This window comes from Thunnus albacares, chromosome 17 (assembly GCF_914725855.1).
Source record: "Thunnus albacares chromosome 17, fThuAlb1.1, whole genome shotgun sequence".
Classification (NCBI taxonomy): Eukaryota; Metazoa; Chordata; class Actinopteri; order Scombriformes; family Scombridae; genus Thunnus; species Thunnus albacares.
In genome coordinates, this window is record NC_058122.1 from 10,002,723 (window position 1) to 10,024,772 (window position 22,050).

The following is a 22,050-nucleotide window of genomic DNA, read 5'->3' on the forward strand; positions in this document are numbered from 1 at the left end:
ACCCAAATTTAGATAAAGATTTTGTCATTGATATAAGAAGACGATAACACAAACAGGAACACACACACACATACACATACACACACACACACACGCACCACAGACAGAAAGAAAGTCCAAACCTGGAGTGAGTGAGTCCTTATTGCTGTAAACTGAAGAGAAGTCTAGAAACACTCGTTGAGAAATAAACATTCATTGCCAGGGACACTTGTAAGTTAAACATATCATAAACCCACTGAAAAACACTGTTAAGTCACCATAAACATGTCATAAATGGGATATTATCACAAGCTTGACTATATTTCTACCAAATAACCTTCCAACAACATTTGTTAAACATTATATCAAAGTTTTCTGGGTTTAATTTTCCAATGCTGGCACTCAGTTTGGAACCAAACTCCTTATACAATTGCAGCCTTTTTCAAAGAATACTTTGAAACCCACAACAGCAGCACAGCAGCATCTCTCCCCCCCAGCAGTTAGTAATCCAGGTGGGCCATCCCACCTACACACACCATGAATCACGTTTTAGACATTTAGCTTATCTCATCATCAACACCCATCTGTTGATGATGAGTGCAAATGATCGGGTTCAATTTGTATATCACCTATATTACTAACAACAAATACTGAGTGGTGCAAAAGTCCTGTAATGTTGATGATGTAGGAGACAAGTGCCAGGAAAGTGAATAATTAAAGACAGAACGAGCAGAGGGGGCATATGATTTTTTAGTAATGTGGGTGGAAGAGTTTGAAACACACCCTTAGCTTTCCTGAGATCTACACAAACATATAGCAAGAGTACATCATTTTGGAGCTTTAACTGCAGGACTGTCTTTATTTATTTTTGAATATGTTAAGTTTAGTTTTGGGAAATTGTGATGACATTTTAATTTTAAAGACTAAAAGACTGAGCGATTAATCAGGAAAGTAATCTGCAAATTAATCAATAATGAAAATAATCGTTAGTTGCAGCTCTGTTAATTATCATTAACACTGAGACTTTTTTAGTAACACCTCAGGGCCAAACATGGCTAGCCGGGGTGAGTCCAGATTATTTTTTAGACGATTACAGACTACTGTACCAGTGAGGGTTAGGAAAGGATGAAACAACAATATGAATAAAACAACTCAAATTGTGACACAAAATTGTGCATAAATAAACACCACTGCAGCTTTAATGCTGCTACCAGTGCTAGCAAGAATGCTACCACCAAAAGTCATCAAGTCAGAAACTTTTAAATCCTGCTCACAGGAGCTTTAATGATGCCTGGTTACCTGCCACAGTGGCTGGTGGAGGCCGCCAATCAAGCAGCCAGAATGAACCATTTCCCATCTGTGCTGCAGGAAAGCAGCTATTGACAGAATTAAGTAAAGGTGATGGTACTCTCTGGGACTGACACATATTTACAATGGGTTAGCACCTATTAATGTGTTACAACTATGCATAAATGTCAACAGCCAAAAAGACATCAGTTTAATGAGCTGACACTTTCAAATATCACAATCTTAGCAATATTGGAGAGTAGCTACCTCTATCTGACAAACAGAGGTTAACTATAAAGCAGTAGACTATTGCTTCTGGTCAGCGGTCAACTGCAGGCTGATAACCAAAATGACTAAATAGGTGTTTTGTGAGTGCCTGTGTGATTATTTCAAAAATGACTCATATGAGTGTTTTCTGATCTGCCACCCCTCTTTTGAGGGTATAATTAAATTTAAGAAAATATAAATACTTGGTTACAGTCAAGCAGAGATCAGCCTGAAGGTTAAACTTAAACCAACAGAGACTGTTTGTTGGACTAAGGACATGAACAGTGATCTCCTGTGTTGGATTCACACTTTTTTGTACACCCAGACGTCCGCCACAACTTCTTCCCTAAGACATTTTGTGGCGGTGTAACAATGTCATATAACTTCTACCTTTGTAAATCAGAAAGGACAGTAATTGTACAACGGCAACAGGCCACCTGAAACAAATATTGATCATTTGACAGGTTTGAATAATGACTAATGCTGCCTTTTTTCTGATGAGGACACTCTCCAATTTAGGTCTTGATTTTCTGGATCCTTGCCCTTTATTCAAATTCATCAAATTTGATGGAGCATGATAATATCTTTTCCTCAAACAGGTAATGTGATCATTCACATTTGCTTATTCTGTCAGTCTGAGGAGGAAAGATTTAAATTTAGACACACCTATAGTTTGTGTTCAGTCTTTTTTAGTTTGTGTGCGTGTGTGTATATGTGTGTGTGTAGGCTGAGATGTCAAACGATCTTGACCCACATTGGCTGTCTGATCCGTCCCGATATGTCTCCAAGGTGTCACCGTGGCAACGGGTGTACTATTGCTACAAATGTCAGCAGCAAGGACAGCCAAACCCTGAAGGAGATTGTCTGTCAATGTGTAACTGAAAGTGAGTACAAGCGCACACACACAAACAAACACACTCTTAGTGATCAGTCTTCAGATGTGTGAAAGTAGATCAGAGCAAAAGGAGCTGGCCCTCGCTGACAAGTAAAATTAGACTCTGTCGCACACAAACCTGTGGATTAACACACACACACACACACACACACACACACAGACGCATCAGATAGCCCCTGCAGATGGACTGATAAACAGAAACAGTGACAACTCCTGTTTTAAGCTGATTTACTCTCTCTCACGTCTTTCACTTCTCCTGTCAGTATACTGAACAAGACATACACATATCATGCAGTCTCTTGCGTTAGACATATGCACACATTGTCCTAAGTCACTTCTGGGGACATTACATAGACTTACATTCATTTCCTGGAGACTTACTCTAACAATAACCATAACCGCTGGCCGAAAAATCAGCTTTTTCCCAATTGGGAACACAGCTTTTGTCACCAGTTGGACAAGCCGTCCCCAATTAACTGGTCTTTAGTCTAAAAGTTTTCCCCAAAAGTAGCCTAGGACACACACACATACACACACACATACACACACACACACACACACACCCTCTTTAACACCCTCCACATTAAACTGAGAAGAGGAAGCAGTTCTGGGAGGAAACACACTGGGTGTTACTGTAGAGTGACTGTCAGAAAAACTATCACTGCAAACAAAGACATGACAGAGTCTCAGTTTACATGCATGTTTACTAAAAGCTGACAATCAGCTAACAATTTCACTTTCCTTGTATTTGTAACCTGCCTGTCTGCTGTATTAATGAATGAATTTGTTTTTGTTTGTTTGTTGCATTTTTAATTACAATTATTTAACTCTCTTTGGTTGCACTGCATAATTCTGTATGAATTAATTAAATATGTTTTGATCTGACTTATAACTCCACTTTTTGAATTCTTCTGCAAAGTTTTTCATTTGTACTTTACATTCATTGAGAAGGCTGCTGTAATTGAATCACATTTACATTCATGCTGTACAAAAGTAGCTAATGATTCGAATCCTGAGCTTCAAATGAGCACTCATGTCAATGTCTCCTCCATTCGTAATAATCACAGTGGGCCTTTCCACCTCAAACATATGATTCATGCTGTATTATGTTGCTGTGTTTCCATGAGCGCAGCCTGTTTAGGATGCAAGTTTGTTGTGTCTGAAAAGCACCAGGGGAACAAGGGAAAAATCAATACACTATAATGCTGCAATATTTTTGGCCCCATCAATAAGCTGACAGTGTATGCACTACAGTAGCATGGCTTGAAAGACTGCACAATGGTGTACAACATGAACTCTTGAAAATGCTGCAAATACAGTCATTGACAGACTGGATCGGGTCGATGCTTCGCTGACAATAATCTGCAGACTGACTTTGAGAACTCACACAATGCATCGACTGCAGCTGCTAACAGTGAGGGTTTGCATGACAACCACACTACAGTGAGATATTCTGCGCTAATTCTAATTCATCGATTTTGTTGTGTTAAAAATTCAAGCATTCACTGTTTCCTGACACAATGTTAGTGTTTATGAATGTAGAGAAGCATGAACAGCATTTAGACCATGTGGCACATAAACTGTCCATTAAATGCAATGCTAATGAAACTCCACGTAGATTGCAGATTGGGGCCTAACACCCCACAAATTAAAGAGTGCAAGAAACTGTCTGAATAATCGACAACCTAGAACTAGACAAGGATTCACTGCAGATTTTACATAATCTTACCACAAAGCTTTGATCAACCTGCATTATATTGAGGAAGTGACATAGATGTCTGATAAAGACATGATGATAGGTGTCTCATTTAACAAGGAAATGATACTATAAAAGCAGCTCTAGTAGCCTCTGCCTCTTGAACTGCTGGTATTTCTGAAGGCCGATGGATAAGAACCCTGCAGTTTCTCTACTTTATTCTCCTTCCCTGCTTTCTCTTAATAAACACCTCGGTCGCTTTTTAATCATTGCCGTTTTTCTGGCGCTTTCCAATGTTCTCCCTTCACACCTACGCACTCAGCCCACCCTCCTCCTCCTCCATTCCCCTCTCCACTCCCCCATCCACCAATCCATCCATCCATCTAGCCATCCATCCATCCCATTTGGTGGTACTCTCAGTGGAACACTTAGGCTATTTATAAAAGCATCAAAGCCCACAGCTTCCAACACACAGCCACTAGAGAGAAAGAGGGGGAGACGGTGAGAGAGAGAGAGAGAGAGAGAGCGGTGGAGGGAGAGGTGGGGAGCTAGAGCAAAGGAGGAAGGAGGAGAGAGGGGACACTGAGAGGCACGGGGGGGGGGGGGGGGGGGGGGGGGATTAGGGAAGAAGAAGATGAAGACGGAAAAAGAGAAAAAAAGGAGTGAGGTGAAGGGGAGAGAGCAGTAGGTCAAAAGAAATCAGGAAGGAGGAGGAGGAAAAACAAAAGACTGGAAGAGAGAGTAAGATGTTTTCATCCATTTCCCTTTGCTTCAGTATCTCAATGATACACCTCAACATCAGCTGTGTGTGTGTGTGTGTGTGTGTGTGTGTGTGTGTGTGTGTGTGTGTGTGTGCGTGCGTGCATTTTTCTGCGTTTAATGCGTTTGTGCTTGAATACCCATTTTGTTTTTGGGCACACATTTGTGTGATCTGTGTGTGTGTGTGTTCATGCATGCATGCATGTGTGTGTGTGTGTGTGTGTGTGTGTGTGTGTGTGTGTGCATGTTTGTGTGTGTAGGAAGCAGGTTTTGGATCCAGAGACCTCCCACCCACACAGGTTGGAGTTGCAGAAGCACCTGAGCTGCGTTCGGCACTGCCAACAGACACCAATGTTCGCTAACTCATTTGAACCCAGATAGGCTCATGAAAAAGCAGAAAACGTATTATGTGAATCCAGAGGAACCGCGGGCGCCATGCCCAACGACAGCTCAATGGTTGCTGGTGAAAGCAAGAGACACCAGATTAAACTCGAACACAAATGACTCCTTTAGTCAAAGGGAGGCTTGAATAGACCTCTTGAATACATACATTTTTCCTTTTGACGAGGGCTAATAGCTGCAGCAAACAAGACTTTTTTGGGGCTTGTTTTAGGTGAAATCTACACTGCGTGCCTAGACCGTTTTATCTCTCTCTCTCAGCTCTTTTCTATACCCCTTCTTCCCTGTCCATTATCTCCTCTGCCTGGAGGCAAAATCTCACCCACCACCTCTCTGCTCGAGTGTCATTCCAGCATACCTTTTTCACTCATTTTCAACCATCTGCCTTGTTTAATTTATTCTATTTTTTAGAATATACTGTATGTAATTGTCCTTTGGCTGCAGGAACCAACCACTCTAGTTTTGTGCAGTCCTCTTGATCCAGAGTGTGATCTTAAATCATACAAAACAGCTGTGAATGTACCACGATTTGCAACAGCATGATACAGTATGCACAACAAGACCTCATATACACTGTAAGGGGATTATTTTTAGGATGTGATGCTGTATAAAATGGTAGAATGAATATATTACAGAGAACTTAGCATGCATCTCTATTTTTGACCCAATTTATCCTTCCTCAATCTTCATCAGTTCCTCTTTTTTTCAAATTTAACCCCCTCTCTCCTCCTTGTATTCTCTATACTGCATGTTTTGTACTGCATATGTTTCATATTACATTACAATCTTGCTCTCGAAGGACATGTTACACGTCAATTCTTCTGTTTTCCCTGCACTTGCTACTGTATGAGCCACTTTCTTTAGGACTTTCAAGGAAATCACATGTAATCCTCCTCTCCTTCCTACGCCCTTCCCACTCACTTTCTCCCCCCTTTTGTCTCTCCCTCTTCCATCTATGGATTCCACCCCCACTTTTTCTTTCCATTTTCCTCTGCCTCCTCCCCTTTCTCATCTCTCATCTCATCTCTCTTTTCCTTCTTTTCATGCATCTCTTTCTTCCTTTCTTTGCCTCCTTAGCTCCCTATTTACCATACCACCCAGCCCCCCCCCCCCCCCCCCCCCCCCACCTCCATCCCTCTCAAGCTCTCTAAAGGGATAATTTGTCCATTAAGGCTGTGGGGAGACAGTGGAGGACACTTGACCGCCAGTGACACACTTAAACCCAACTCATTATTAACACACCCATTTAGAAATGCACGCATAAACACACACACAAAACCAATCACATGGAAGCATTACAGTACACACAGTTCTGGTAAGCAGCACAAACAGCCATTAAGGAAATAAGCGCTCACTGGTTCATTAAATGGAAAATGCGGCATGTGCACATGCACACAAATTATGGGTGGGCCACAGGCGCCTTGCACCCCAGTCTGAGTGCTGTGCCTGCCCAACCAAAACTGACATTTTTACTACAGACTATATGCTTTTCAATGTGTCTATAGTGATAAGTCTAAGGGACCTGTCTTTACTGAGAGAGTGACATATTTGTGCCCTCTAGGGAGTTGCAACTGCAGCAGCTTGATTGGGTCTCTGTGCGCAATGAGTCAGGCCAATATTTCTCATCAACCAATGGTATCGGTGGATGTTGAACTGGACTGACTGGGCCAGTGCCACAGAACCACAGTATCAGCAGGCAGCTGGAGGAGGGAATGAATCAGCTGGTCTGTAAGCTAGTCTTAAGGCCCCTTTAAGCTGTGATATTTTTGGTTGTCTGAGACGAAAGTTGACAATTGTGAGAGAAACCTGGTAAAATCTATGGTCAGTCCAAAACTGTGGTCCTTGATCACACTGAGACAACTGACAGACGATTTGGAGCTTTGGTGATCAGAGAGAGCCAGACATCGCCGGAAATTCAGGACCAAATCCTCTACAACCTTTGTCTTCAAGCCAATCATTCGTACTCTGATTTCGAATGAAATGACAGAGAATACACAGGCTGGCATGACATTTTGTAAGTATCATTTTTGAATAAAGTTTAGGGGAAAAACATACATTTTCCTTAATAGATTCATGACAAACACAAAATAAAACAAGGGAGGCAACACAAAAAAGAGTCTATGTGACTTTGCTGCATTTTCAAAGCATAAGAGTGGTGCAGATAGATGACAGGAGCTACTGACACGCCTCTGCCTTCATTTTTTTTCTATTTACATTGTAGCCCTATAATTCACCATGCATTAATCGCACAATCTGACATCCCTCAAATTAATATCATATCACTGTTGTCACACATTCTGAAGATTCCTTTAGCATAGTGTACACCTCTAATCCAGTCAGTTTTAAAATACTAACTAGATACACAAACTGTGAAGCGCAACGATTGTTTTCCAATTGCAACATATGAAGTATAAACGAGAGCCAAGCAATCAAGAAAATGTCAAGGTCTGTCAAATGGAAAACGATGAGCCTTGGATTTTATGAACATGAATGTTTTTTACACAGAGAAAGGGGACTAAAATGCAGATGCAGAGAGCTGGACTGCGTCAGGGTGTGTGTGTCAGGGTCAGTCCTATCCTGACACACACATACAGTATAGCTAGTTATGACTGAAACTTTACACATTGCAGTTAAATTTGTGGAATTTCACTAAACTGCAGGTACGGAGGGTCAGGGTGTTGGCTTGTTGTGTTTTTAGTGCAGTGTGCTTCTTTGTTTCATGGTATGAATAGTTAGCCTTATAATCATATCAGCAACAGTGGTTAAGTGAATGTGGACATAGTGCAAGTGCAGCAGCTCCTTGCAAAATTTAAATGTACTAATTGATCACCAACAATGTCGTTCTGGCCTTCTCATCCAATTAATTTCCTCTGGTAACAGGTGTGCTCCTAGACTCTTTCTAGTGCATGGAAAACTGGACAGCAGAATCCCACTGATGCATTACAGTTCACTGTTTACTACAACAACAACAACACGGAGGCAGAGAGCCGCTCCAACCAGCAATACAACACACAGTTACACAATATACAAAACCCAGACAGAACTGCACTGTATTTGCAGTATCAGACTGTGCAAATCACCATTCAAAGTGATGGAGTTTTCTTCCCTTTTATTCATGTACTGTATTCATTCACTTTTCCCACCACTGAAACAACACAGATGAAAATACACAGTAGATGTAGAGTGTATGGAAAGGTGAGCATATGAACAAGTTTCACTTTTAGATAATGTTTTTCTAAATCAACAAAAAACAAAATCTCTATTTTTAATATTAAAAACACCTCCTCTGGCCATTTAAAGCCTGTAGTTGTGTCCGTGTTCATGAAGAAAAATGGCTTTGGTCAGCTTGAATTCATGTCAGACAATAGATGTAATACATACTGAGCCAAGAGCTGGACAGCCAAGTAGTGGACTATACTGCTGGAGTGGTTTGTGACTCTAAACAGTAGATATTTGATGCTGCATTATGGAAGCTGAAAATAGAAGACACTGACCATAAACTGCAACATCTCTGGTTTGAGTCCCTTGTAAGATCTCTCTCTCTCTCTCTCTCTCTCTCTCTCTCTCTCTCTCTCGCTCTCTCTCATTTCCTGTAGTTTCTCTACTACTGTCTGTAATAAAGGCTTATACTGTAGATGTCCAAAACATACATTAAAAATACTGCTGAAATCAAACAATCATGACAAAAGGTAAAGCAACTAAAAACACACACAATCTCAGGCAAGAAATACAAATTATGTGCTTCATATCAGCTGGCTGTCGGTAGATCTAAAAAACATCAAATCATGTTTGAAACATTAACACAAATGTCTACACCACTTCCTTCTTACCACAAGCATAAGCAAAACATACCACAAGCTGTTGCTGCTTTATGAAACCTGTTACAGGCTGCTGTTGGGGGTGCTGCTCCAGCCCCCCACCTTCCCCTTTGCTGACTACAGCTTGATTTATAGGTCGCTCAGAACAGGTTTCTATGACTTGTTGTCTGACCATGTTGGAAATCAAACTTGTTTATAGTTGTTCCAAACAGCTTCACTCAAAGGTGGAGTGAAAAGCCGTGTGGGTGTGGGTGTGAATGTAGGAAAGTTACAGAAATGGGGGGGTGTTAATGGGCTTTTACTGTGTCCAACAAGCATGTCTGAAGGAGTACACAGTCACCTTAATTTAAATGCAGAGAGCAGGACCTGGATCATCAAATATTGCATAGCCATGCATACATTTTACTTCATGACAAGAGTCAAGAGTGTTCCAGACTGAAAGGTAGACTGCAAGGTACACTGAACTGTTTCCCTCCATCTTGTTTCTAAAAAAGGGTGATGAAACTTCCTTTTTCACTCATGACAAGGTTGAATGAAGACCAAGAGGAACAAATGGCACATTGTCAAATGCTGCCAATAAAATTTAGCTTTGCTGAAACCATAAACATTTGCTTTGCAGCTCATCTACAATTTTTGGGGCGAAGAGTGGAAATAAACTACTGTAAGAGAGGAGTGAAATTAGAGAGAGAGAGAAAAAAAACTTGAAGACGAGTTCATTTCTGAGTGATCAGTGGAAGGTAGACAAGATCTGATTCAGGTTGCGAATGTACAATCGTTCCATAGACACTGTGGAAATGAGTAATGGTCTCAGAATACTGTGATAAACTTACAAGACGCAGGAGCTGTAGTAAATACAACTTACATTTAAACATGCAGACCATACACTGTATTTAATACTATCTCTCTTATACAGTGTGGGTGATTAAAATGTAAAATAAAAAAATAAAAACGTCTTCTCTTTCTCAGACAAACTGCACCACAGATCCATCTATTCATGCGCTACAGTACATCATGCTGTATAAACACAAACAGCCTCCCTTTAGTTCTGTGAGAACTATGTGACTGTCAAACAGACACAACCAAGAGGTAAAGCACACCCAAACACTGATCTCACTTTACTCCGTGTGTGTGTGTGTGTGTGTGTGTGTGTGTGTGACCTTGCAGAGGAATTCCCTTTCTCCCTGAGCTCTAGGGAAGTGATACCCTGCTCCAGACAGACAGATTGGTCAGAGAGCAACTCAGGACAAACACACAAACATACCTGATGGAAGAAGTAGGTGCAAACTGTTGCTAAGTGCTGGCGATTACTAACTCACATACACACACATGCTGAAAACACACATATTCAAGTTATTTTGGAATGCTGGAGTGAGATCTGAAATTTCAGATGTGAAATACTCTTGTTCCCTTTCCCTCTTCCTCTTCTATCCATCCATTCTCCCATCTATCCACCAATGTCCATCAGCAGGTGCCCCTAGACCTACAACAGCACTGCCACCGAGGTTCCCTACAGTGCAGCGGATGCTTGCCCTAAAGGACACTATTGACCTATCACATATTCATATAGGCTAATTACCAGCAAACCCACTGCTGTGTTGAACAGCACCTCTTCCATCTTACAGCATATAGACAGCTGCGTCTGAATTTTTCACTGTTGCTAGGAGACGTGAAAATCCTTGAACACATCCAGTTGGCTGTTAGTACAAGTAGAAAAAAACACAAGTAAATTGATAAAAACACAAAAGTCCAAAAGCACCTCATCATTATTGTCAGATAACTATGTTTCTCTGATAGTTGATGTCGTCCTAACAGCTACGAACCGGATGCTGACGTGAGTGAAGTGAGTCTGTTTCCACTGTGAATTATGGAGATGATGGACAGGAAGAGAGCGATAGGGAGGGAGGGGAACGAGGGCAAAGAAAAGCAAAGTAGCAAACTGGCTCTGAATTGTTTCCATGACTAACTTTGCATTTGTTTAAAATGATAATGTCAATGTCACACAGCACAGACTGATGGGAAAACTCTTGAATAGTTAAATTTTTCTATAGGGTTATCTTACGACAGTTCTGAGTCACTATGATATTCAAATGGCAGAAAAAAAACTGCAGCACACATAAGTTTCATCAATCTTTTCCGCGTAGATGAAACCAGCAACAGCCACAAAATCAGATGTCTCGCTCCACTTCATCATTAAAGGAAGTGAACACTGCATCGCTGTTGATGAGCTGATCCTAAATGATCAAGCCCTAACCTCTAATGTTATCCTCCATCAGGGGTGCAAGCGGTTGACTTTTAAGCTCAGGGACGAGACATTTCCTGCTAACGTGTCTCAAAGCTCTTAAGTACACAACAGGGTTTTTATTTTACTGAAGACATTTTGACATGCAATAGTATAAAACACAAGTGGAAATAATAAAATTAATTAGCTGCTTTAGATTCAAGGTCCTGGTTTTGTGCATGCTGGCTCACTGTCACATTGTCAAGGCTTACTGGGACACTTGAATACAACCAAGCCATCATAAATGTCATTAGTAACACCTGTACGTTTTCCTACTATGACATGTCACTATTTCTGCTGTGATCTTATTATATATTTGACTTGTTTTTTTAAAGAAATACATTTGATGATAGAGCTGGGACTGTTTAAAGCTCAGTCACCTAACAGAGTAATAAATAGGATATCTATTTACTTCCTGAGCCTTGGTTAGCTTCCTATAGTACTATCCATAACTAAATCTACACCTACAGTATGCTCCACTCTGTGAATCAAGCAGTCCTGCCTCCACTTCCAGACTTGCCTTGGGCGCACTATATATTGATTCCCATGGAGACTTTTCATACTAATTTTTAATAAAGCTGAAACATAATATCGGGTTACTCTATATGAAAATATATATGGTTACTTTATATGAAAAGCTAAATTCACCGCTGTAAGGAACAGAATATTTCTATGGCATTTAACAACCACATGTCCCTCCGTACAGTATATTGTAATATGTCTAAAATCCTGCTGTCTGTTCTTTCTTCACATCAGTATTTATTTTGTCCCATACTGGAATAAGAGCTTCACAATATCGTTCTTTGTTCCCATCTAAATCCCCAGTTTCAAGGATCTTTTAAAATCGCTACACTTTGAAATAATTGCACACCAGGGAGGTTGACTGGCTTGTCATGCTGGTGACGTCTGGAGTCAAGATTTGAGGCTTGGTATTGGTGTTAAATTAAAACCCACTAAAAATAATAACACTAAATAAACAATGACATGCCCTCATTTTCATTAACTCCAGTAATTGTCAAAATAAGTGAAGTTCATTGCATGTTTTTGTGCAATATTGTTTTTGAATTCGCCACCTTGTGAATCAGAAATAAGAACATGGGACCTCAGATTCACTCACATTCATATATAGAAACAGATAGATCATACATAGAAAAAAAAACATAAAAAACGATTAAATGATTTACTAGAGAAGAAGAGAGAAGAAAGTGGTGGAATAAAAGAAAGAGACAAAGGTAGATGTAGGGAATAGTGGAGAGTAAAGAGAAAGAAATCAGAAGAGAAGGGGGAGAGATAAATTATGGAGATAAAGAGAGGAGAAAATAAACCATTATTAAGAAAAGATCGGTCTTGTCTGAACCTCAGAGACAGAGATTGAAAGTGGGCAATGGGAGAACCGAAGAGAGACACAGAGATACTGTAAGCAGAGAGAAAAGACAGAGAAACAGAAAAGGATGAGAGAAACTAGGGACGTCAAAGTTGATATTCAATCATTAAGCAACTATCTATTGGCTAGATAGTTAGATGGCAGAAAGTGGACTCTGCTGCAAGAGACCACCATTTGCTTCCTGTTTCCAACCGCAAGTTGGTACATTTTTTTAAAAACAATATCATGGTGTTTACTGTTGCCATGGCAACATAGGTTGCGTAATCTTAAGGAAGTCTAAACTACCTTTCAAGTAATCATTTTAACCCAAGTCATGATCTGTTCCTAACCCTAACCACATGGGTTTTGTGCTTAAACCTAACTAGACCTTAACTCACACCATAAAATATCATTATTTTCTAACAGTGATTTGTAACGGTCCTATGGGTCGTTCTGGAGTGCAGGTACAGTCGACCTATGTGGTCTGGTCCCAATCCATCCTATAGAGGGTGATGAAAACCCTCATATATGTCATTTTGGAAGTCATTGGAAATATATCTATTTATTCTATTTCTGTATGAGAATGTGTTGGTATGGGTGTGTGTGTGTGTGTGTGTGTTTGCGTTTAATCCACCTACCTTGACACTGGAATCCCTGCTTGCCAAAACCCCTGTGGAGAGAACATACACAGAAAACAGGTTGAACATCGTACAGGCACAGGCGTGCACATGAACACATGGTTCACACACAACAACAACAAAAAAAAAACTTGAAAAAGGAATTCTGAAAAGCTCTCTCTTTGCCTCAAGACATTTGCGTAAAGCAAATGTCAAATACTGTCTGCCATTTCTGTCCTACAGTGCTAAAGCTTTCCATCCAAAAGAGCAGAAAATAAAATCATACACACACCACTGATGTATGCAGGCAGTGAGGACATTTGATTATTGTATGAACAGTACACTGAGGTCATCTAAGGTCCACTCACAACACACACACATACTGTTCTGTTAGGCAGGATTGTAGCTGCCCCAGGGCAAGATGGTAAACCACACCTAGTCAGTGGTATGGAGAATGCTGGGATGCCTGCAGGTGTGCGCACGCACACACACGCACGAACACACATTCAGCCCTGCTCATTTTCATATTGTGGCTACAAATAGATTATCTCTCGGGGTGTGAAATCACTTAGTGCTCTCATTGTTCTTTTTCATTATGCTTATTGACCCAGATAGATAGATAGATAGATAGATGGATAGATTTTATTGTTTAAACAGGTCAAGCTGATACACAGGGTGCACAGTGTTCCTCAATTCAGAGGTATTTACAACCTGTGAGACAATTCCATGAACACGCACATAAGCTGCACACTCACATACACACAAGCACACTCTCACACGCACATTCTTCTAGGTCAAATCATTTATCCATTCACAAATTAAAAAGCCCGTCGCAGGACTTAAATAATGGTCGTTTTGGGAATAGTGCACAGCAAAGATAATAAGAAACGGGACAAATTAGGCCAACCTAGAGCCGGAAATTCATTTAATAACCCGAGCGCTGTATCACTGTCTAGTAAACCCCGGTGGGCTGGTGACATGTCTGCACAGGTGACTGAGAGGAGAAAATTAAGAGAGAATGAGAAGGAGGGAGAAGAATGAAGTTGTGTCAACAGCTGTATCAGTGTTTGAGCCTCTCTCAGTTCCTTTGCCTACTTGATGCCATCAAACAATGATCTGCAGCCATTCCTTTTTACTGGTGCAGCCCACATATCTTTCCGTCTTCCCTTCTGCCCTTCCTTACACATGTAGCATCAACAAGTCCATGAATAAGACTCAAATCGATGTTTATTTTAGGAAAACTGTGCAACCAGTGCACCCCTCCCACTTTCTTTATTCCTGCTGTAACTTAATGATGCAGTACTATTAAAAACAAACATTATAGTCTACAGCCATTTTGTCTTTTTCATGTTTATCTCTCCTTCTCTCTACCCTTTTATTTGAGCTGTTGTCATTAAATCATGATCTAAAAAGAACTAACTGTTAAACTGAAACTTGTCCTGTTATTTTCTTGAAAGCCTACTCCATTTATTTTCCCATGACTAAACTAACAAAGGCTATTTTTAAACCATTATATTGCGCACCAAATAATGCCATTTTCCATTTCTTCACCATATTATATAATAGCACCAATTAATGTATTAAACCAACTGAAATAAATGCATTTCAAAAACTGCTCTCCATGTGAACCCCTCCATCCATCCCTCTGTCCGCTCCTCACCAGATGAAGTCGGTGCAGTGGCTGCAGAAGGTGGGCTGCTTGAAGAAGCGCGCGATGAATTTGTGGTCCTTCACCTCGTGCACGTTCTTCTGGCGGAGGGCTCCCTGGCGCGCGAAGCCTCTCATGGGCTGGCGGGGTCCGTCCTCCCCGTCGCTGTTGGCCGCCGCCGAGTCTGCCATTCTCCTACTATCTGTGCAACTATCTTTATTTTTACTTTAACTTACCAACGGAAGTTGGTGGCAAAAAGAAAAAACGTTTCTGGAGTTAAAAAAAAAGTCGCTTCTTGTGCGTTTTTGCGAGCGGAGGAGTTTGAAACCGATCAGCTGATTTAGTTTTATTTAGTTTGTTTAGGTTTTTGCTACCGTGTCCTTCGGCTGACTTGACGAGCTGTCGCTGCGCTGCTCTCCGCTGCTTCCTCCTTTTCTTCTGAGCGCTCAGAGAGCCTCTGACTGTCAGAGAGAGAGAGAGAGAGAGAGGAGAGGTACAGACAGACAGAGAGAGAGAGAGAGAGAGAGAGAGAGAGAGAGAGAGAGAGAGAGAGAGGGAGAGATACAGAGGGAGAGCAGAGATACAGAGAGAGAGAGGAGAGATACAGACAGAGAGAGAGAGAGAGAGGAGATACAGAGGGAGGGAGAGAGAGAGCAAGAGGAGAGAGAGAGGGGGAGGAGGGGGGAGAGAGAGAGAGGGGAGAGAGAGAGTGATAGAGAGGGGGAGAGAGAGGGAGGGGAAAGAGAGGGGGAAAGAGACAGAGAGAGGGGGAGGAGGGGAGAGTGAGAGAGAGGGGGAGAGAGGGAGGGGAGAGAGACAGAGGAGAGAGGGGGAGGAGGGGGGGAGAGAGAGAGGGGAGAGAAAGTGAGAGGGGAGGGGAGAGAGACAGAGAGAGGGGAGATGGGGGGGGGGGAGAGAGAGAGAGAGGGGAGAGAGAGTGAGAGGGGAGGGGAGAGAGGGAGAGGGAGAGACAGAGGAGGGAGACAGAGAGAGAGAGGGAAGAGCAGTAGGGAGAGAGCAGGTGGGGGGGCTTTAACTCCTTAACTTTTCCTTGACAAGGTGAGAGCCTAAACTGTAACAGCTCATTTATCTCTCCAAGCTCAAACACTGTCTACCTGAAAGTGCTGTTTGAAAAGTTCATCAAATGTGGTTAAAAATAAATTTAAAAATAAATTTGAAATACCAAGCATTCCCAAAGTTGAATGTGTGCCTGACTATTTAATATTTAAAGGGCGGGTGCATTTTTTTGTTTGTTTGTTTGTTGGGGTTTTTTTGAGGTTTTTATATCACTCTGTAGCTTCACATTAGTGTTCCATATATATTAAAATCTGAAAATTCAAATTTTAGTATGTATGTTTTAAGGTACGTATGTTCTAGCACCAAAAAACTTTATCCCATGTGACCTGACGTAGGTTTCTGCATGATGACATTGCTACATATGCTGACAGACACACAGACAGAGCAGTCAAAGTTTAAAAACTTGCTCCGGATCAGAGAAGAATCTGGTGTGGCTCGCAGGTGTTATTCATCCTGAAGCTCCAGCTCTGCTCCCGGCTCACTCCTCCAGAGCTCCGGGCACTCAGCAGCCGTTTGTCCCTCCACTCCGTCCAACGCATTTATAAACATCTCACACACTCAGACTCAGCACTGTGACCTCACTGGTAGTATATCTGGACAATTCTTCGTGCTCTAACTTACAGCGAGCAAGTATGTTAAGAAGACACTCTCAGCAAACTGTGTGTGTGTGTGTGTGACTCAGTCCTGGCACCAGAGGACAGTAACTTGCCAGGCATTTGGTTTTTATAAGCGGTATACAGTCAGTTTAACTAGTGACTGTGACCATCAGTGTGGATACTGCAATGAGATTCAATGTTTGATCTCACACAAGCTTTTTAAAAAGATTTCAGAAAAATAAATGAAGAAATGTGAATGCTTCTTCAAATACCAGACAAATATATACTGTGTTGAACATACAATAATTTAAGACTTTTAGGAGGACACCTACATGTTCTGTTTGTGTTTTCAACAGTGGCCGTCACCATGACAACCACGACACATTCCCCTGAAAGTCACATGGTCACTGGTTACACCAAAATACCGGCCCGCATGCTAACCTAGCCAACCAAGCTAGCCGCTTTAACTTCCTGCTTTAACTTCCCGCACCAGCGTAACACACTGAAAAAAACTCTGAATGACAGTTACTGCCGTGAACTGAAGTTCAGGAGTTTCTTCTCTACTCCCTGTGAATTTTATTTTATTTTATTCCTGCGCCTCGTGGACCCTTTCACGTTGTTGGGGCCGGGGCTTGAGCCTCGGCATTGATGCTGATTTCTCCTGGGAGTGCCAAATTCCTGGATGGGTGGGTCTGGCCCCCCAGGGCCCACCTGTAACGCTGGGCCTGGTGTGACTTTGGAAAAAAATGCAGATGAAGTCGTCCTTTAAACAGGATCTGTATTATGAAGTATGAATATTTCCACCTCACCAGTTTCATGTGTCATAACCTTTTAAAGGAATGGTTTTAAGGGTTAATCTGAAGATCATCAGCTGTGTTGAATGCCTGTGGTGATTTTTGTTACATTGAGTGCTTTACAGTAGGCCTATGTTGCATTCAAATAGCCTAGGTTTGGGTGATATGGATAAAATCACAGTTATTTGTTGTCACAATATAGATAAACTTCATCTGGAAACACTGCCTTCATATCATGCTTTCAAGCATTCCATTAAAAAAAAATTCATGATGAATGTAACTGTTTTAAATAATCAAGTTTTATCTCATACATTTCTCAGATCCTGTTTTGTTGCATTGGATGTGATTGTTGGAAAGTAATGTGTTTTTTGTAACTTTGTGGCAGCTTTTGTATGCTGCTATTTTAGCCAGTTCTCCCCTATAAAAGAGAGAATATATCTCCAGAGACTTAAAGGTTAAATGAATTTAATATATATGGTAGTCTATAAATCATGATAAAGTGAATTTTCTGGATAATCAATTGTTAAAATATATACACATTTGTACGTTGGTGTTTTCAGCATTGGAAGTCAAGTACTGGGTTGGCATTCAGTGGTTAAAGTCGTGACAAGTGTGTTCTTACTATTTTTACTGTGTAAACTTTCCTTGTCACGGACCTTCAAACACAGCTGCATCACACCACAGACTTTAATCTACAGATTTTGTCAAGGGTTTCAATCTGAAAACCCATTTCAAACGTGAAATTTCCATTATTCTCAAACTGCTCGGCTGGTGATTGTTTATGTGAAATGATAGTTTAACATGTTACATGCTCCATTTTAAGATTCATAGATAGCTCTATCTTGAGCAATGCAGTGTGTGAAACAGCAACATGCTATATACAGCTGACAGTAAACATGAGGAAAGATTCTCAATATTTGAAAATGAAGTGTTCATTTCCAAAAGGAGACATCCACCATGTGGGAAAGGAAAATAAAAGCCAGACATCCTTCTCTTACAGTCTGTGTACTGGCACTGAAAGCACAGTTGCTGAGCTCTGACTCATCTTAAGACTTTTGATTTCAAAGGGATTTTAGAGGATCATCATGTGCGATTGTTGGATGCATTTCATGCCACAAAGTTTTCCAAATAAGGTAACCCATCAATTATATGACTTCCTGCAGTCATTTGATCAGTGAATGTGATGCTTCACAGAGAGAGCTGTCAAACCTATTTAACCACCTGCATCTCTGAGTGTCATAAATGTGACTACACGTCCTTCAGATACATACTGTACGGCATTAAAAACAATACATATTAACAACTGATAGAAACACAGATACGCACGGCTACAGGCTAGACTTACAAAGCACCACAGCATTGGGTCACAGTACTGTGGTGCACAGAAACAGTGCAACATCAGACACAATCTTTAATAGTTTAAAGGTGCCAGTATAATACAATTTTTCGTTAAAACAGACCTATTTTTTAATGAAAAATAACGTTACAGAATAGTTTGTATAGAGCATTAGAAAATGAGACTTAATAATTACAACTTAAAAAAAAACTTTTGAACATTTTTATATGTTTAAGTATTTTATTTTCATTAATTGATGGTCCACCTGTTTTAAGGCCACCGAATCTCATTTCAGGACAGTGACAACCATCATCCCAACTGGTCCTAGCTATGCGCATGCACACACACACACACACACACACACACACACACACACACACAAACACACACACACAAACACACACACTGTGGCAGTCGGCTGGCAGTGAATGACCTAGATGAGATTGATTTAGCTACAGGACAGATGACAGTGTGTGCAGTTCACCCTAGTCTCATCAATACAAGTTTTACTGTAGATTTAGCTACTAGTTAAAATCTCAATGTATAACCTTTCTGGTCCCCATCACCTTGCTTAATCATTCATACAAATGCTTACATACCTTCATTATTACATAATCGTTTGTCTTGATGGCCAGCACACTGAAAAATGATAAGAATGGCTTAATTTGCAATGGTAACAGGCATCAAGAGACTCTGGTAGTGACGTAAGCATACCCTGCGAGTACCTGAATAGGCCTGTGTGTATGTATAGACTGTGACACAGTGACTCATCATTTTGCTCATAAGCCACTGATCTCTTTCAATTTCATCAATACACAGGATCTGATGTAACTATTCCCCTGGGCTACTGAACTAGGGCGAGTGTCTATGCAGGCAAGCCAGCCTGGATGTCCGATATGATATGGAGAGCAGGTATGTCACTGGTGTTATCATCACCAAAATCACATCTATCACTTTTTTCCCTCTTTCCCTCAATCTGTTGGAGTTACACCACAGGTTTCCATTTTTCTGTGGATAATTGTACTAAATTAGGCAACGTGCTGCCATTGAATTTGTGTGTCATCACCAAAATCATGTTGAGTTGTTTAAAAAAAACATGACAAGACTAAGAGTCTACAGCCAAGCTGGCAGCTCTGTGAAGCTGTGCATTACAAACTGAATGCTAACATCCACATGCTAACATGCTCACAGTGACAATGTTAAGCTGCTGATGTTTAGCAGGTATAATGTTATCAGGTTCAACATCTTACCATCGTGTTTTAGCATGCTAACATTTGCTAATTAGCACAAACACGGTAGTAGGCTGCAGCTGATGGCAATGTCATCAGTTTTGTAGATATTTGACCAAAGTATTGAACAAATTCAAATTTTGATCTGATGATGGTGCTGGATAACAAATTCAGGGATCACCAAAGTTATTATGATTCATCCTCTGGGGAATATGTGTGATAAATTTCAAATTTGATGCCAATGCATCCAATAGGTGATGAGACAATTCACTCAAGTCCACAAATGTAAACCTTATGGTGGCATTAGAGGAAAAGTCGGGATCACTAAAGTCGATAGGATACATTGTCTGGGGACATGAATATATGAAAAAATATTTTTGAGTGTGGGCCTAAGTGGTGGACTGACTGACCAACAAACAGACCGACATCATTCATCTATGTATAACCGGTCAAATTTAGACTTCTTGCAGCCACTGAATTTGACTCAAATATGTTCACACAACCTTAAATATTTCAAACAAAAATTGTCCTGGATGTCAGTTAATAGACATTTTTCCTTTTATATTATGATGTAAAATGAACATAGTGTAGTGGGGATGTCTCTCTCTCCAGTTATCTATAACCAGTTTGTTTCTTTCAGTCATGTATTCTCTCTCAATGCTCCATCTTCTGCCTCTCTCTCTCTCTGTCTCTGAGCATCTTTCTTCTCCAATCTCTTGGTCCTTCCCTTTCTCATCTTTTTCTTCCACAGAGGGAGGGAGTTGTTATATAAACCTGTTGTTTCCATCGTCATTCACTGACAACAGAGCACAACATACTCTGACGCACAGATACAGTTACAAAAATGCATGCACATACACACACACACACACACACACTCATCTAGGTGCATTGAGTTTTAATCACTTGTCTTGACTCAGTAGTTTGTTTTTTTTTACTTTCATGTTATTAATAATGCTTTAGTCTCTGCATTATCTGGTTTGTGAAAATGTGCACTTGTGTCACACACACACACACACACACACACACACACACACACACACACACACACACACACACACGCGTATGTTTAATGATACATAACCAAGTGGCAAACCCACACTTATAGACACAACTACCTTACTTATGTAACTCAATTTTTGTATCTTACTTATGAATTAACTAGTTCCTCTACTCCTCCTCTCACTCTCTCACTATGTGTTTCCTGTCTGTATCTGTCTCTCCCTCTGCCCCCCACGGTCTCTGTGACTGTAAGTGGTTAAATACAGCTCAAACATCATTGATCTGAAACCACAGAGTGCTCATTCTTCTGCTTTCACACCAAATTTGCATATCTGCACTTCTCCTTCTGTCTCTCTTTAGTTGCGTGTGTGAAGGCACAGCATGTTTGTGTGCATGGTTGCATGTTTTCTTCGTTGTGTTTCTGTTTCGCACCTCGAGCAGCACGGGTAGCATGGACTCTTTACAGTGTGTGAAATGTGCAACTTTTACAGCAAAAAACACTGATATTAAAGACTTGGATCTGAAATTATACAATTTTTGCAAACTGTAAATGTTAGAGACTGATTAATACATTTAAGGTGCATCACATATTATATGTATTACACATATTTTCACTCTGCTGATTAGAATTTTCATCTAACCTCTAAATAAAATACCGGATGGGATGGCATACAGTACAGTTAAGGCATTTTTTTTGGTGTGTTTTTAAAATTAAAGGTCATGATGTCAGGGTGGGTGAGTGGAGCAGGTGGACCCAAATGCAGAGACGGTAGGCAGGGACAATCCGATGCAGATATTTTTTAATGAAAAAGCAAAAAGTCATCGGGACAAACCAGAACGCAGAAGACACAAGAACATCGAACAAAAGCAGGACAGAAACAGACAACTCGACAAAGACCGAACTGAAAACTAGACTATAAATACACAGGAAGTGATTGCAAATGAAATACAGGTGAGGGAAACGAGACACAGGTGAGACACATGAAATAATCAAACACAGGAAGTAAAGT

The 22,050-nt window shown here is 40.8% G+C and overlaps 1 protein-coding gene across 2 annotated transcripts in view; it reads right to left on the minus strand.

Moving 5' to 3' along the window:
* prkcbb (protein kinase C, beta b) overlaps positions 1-15,470 on the minus strand; it is a 101,113-nt gene extending 85,643 nt beyond the window's left edge. The window contains exons 1-2 of one of the 2 annotated variants that reach the window (XM_044331266.1): positions 15,019-15,470; positions 13,380-13,411 (exon numbers count right to left, since the gene is read on the minus strand). In XM_044331266.1, coding sequence (XP_044187201.1) covers positions 13,380-13,411; positions 15,019-15,197 — 211 coding nt within the window. In that variant the 5' untranslated portion in view covers positions 15,198-15,470. The remainder of the gene's footprint in view (positions 1-13,379; positions 13,412-15,018) is intronic. The other variant, XM_044331265.1, reaches the window with a different exon arrangement.
* Between the last annotated feature and the right edge of the window lie 6,580 nt (positions 15,471-22,050).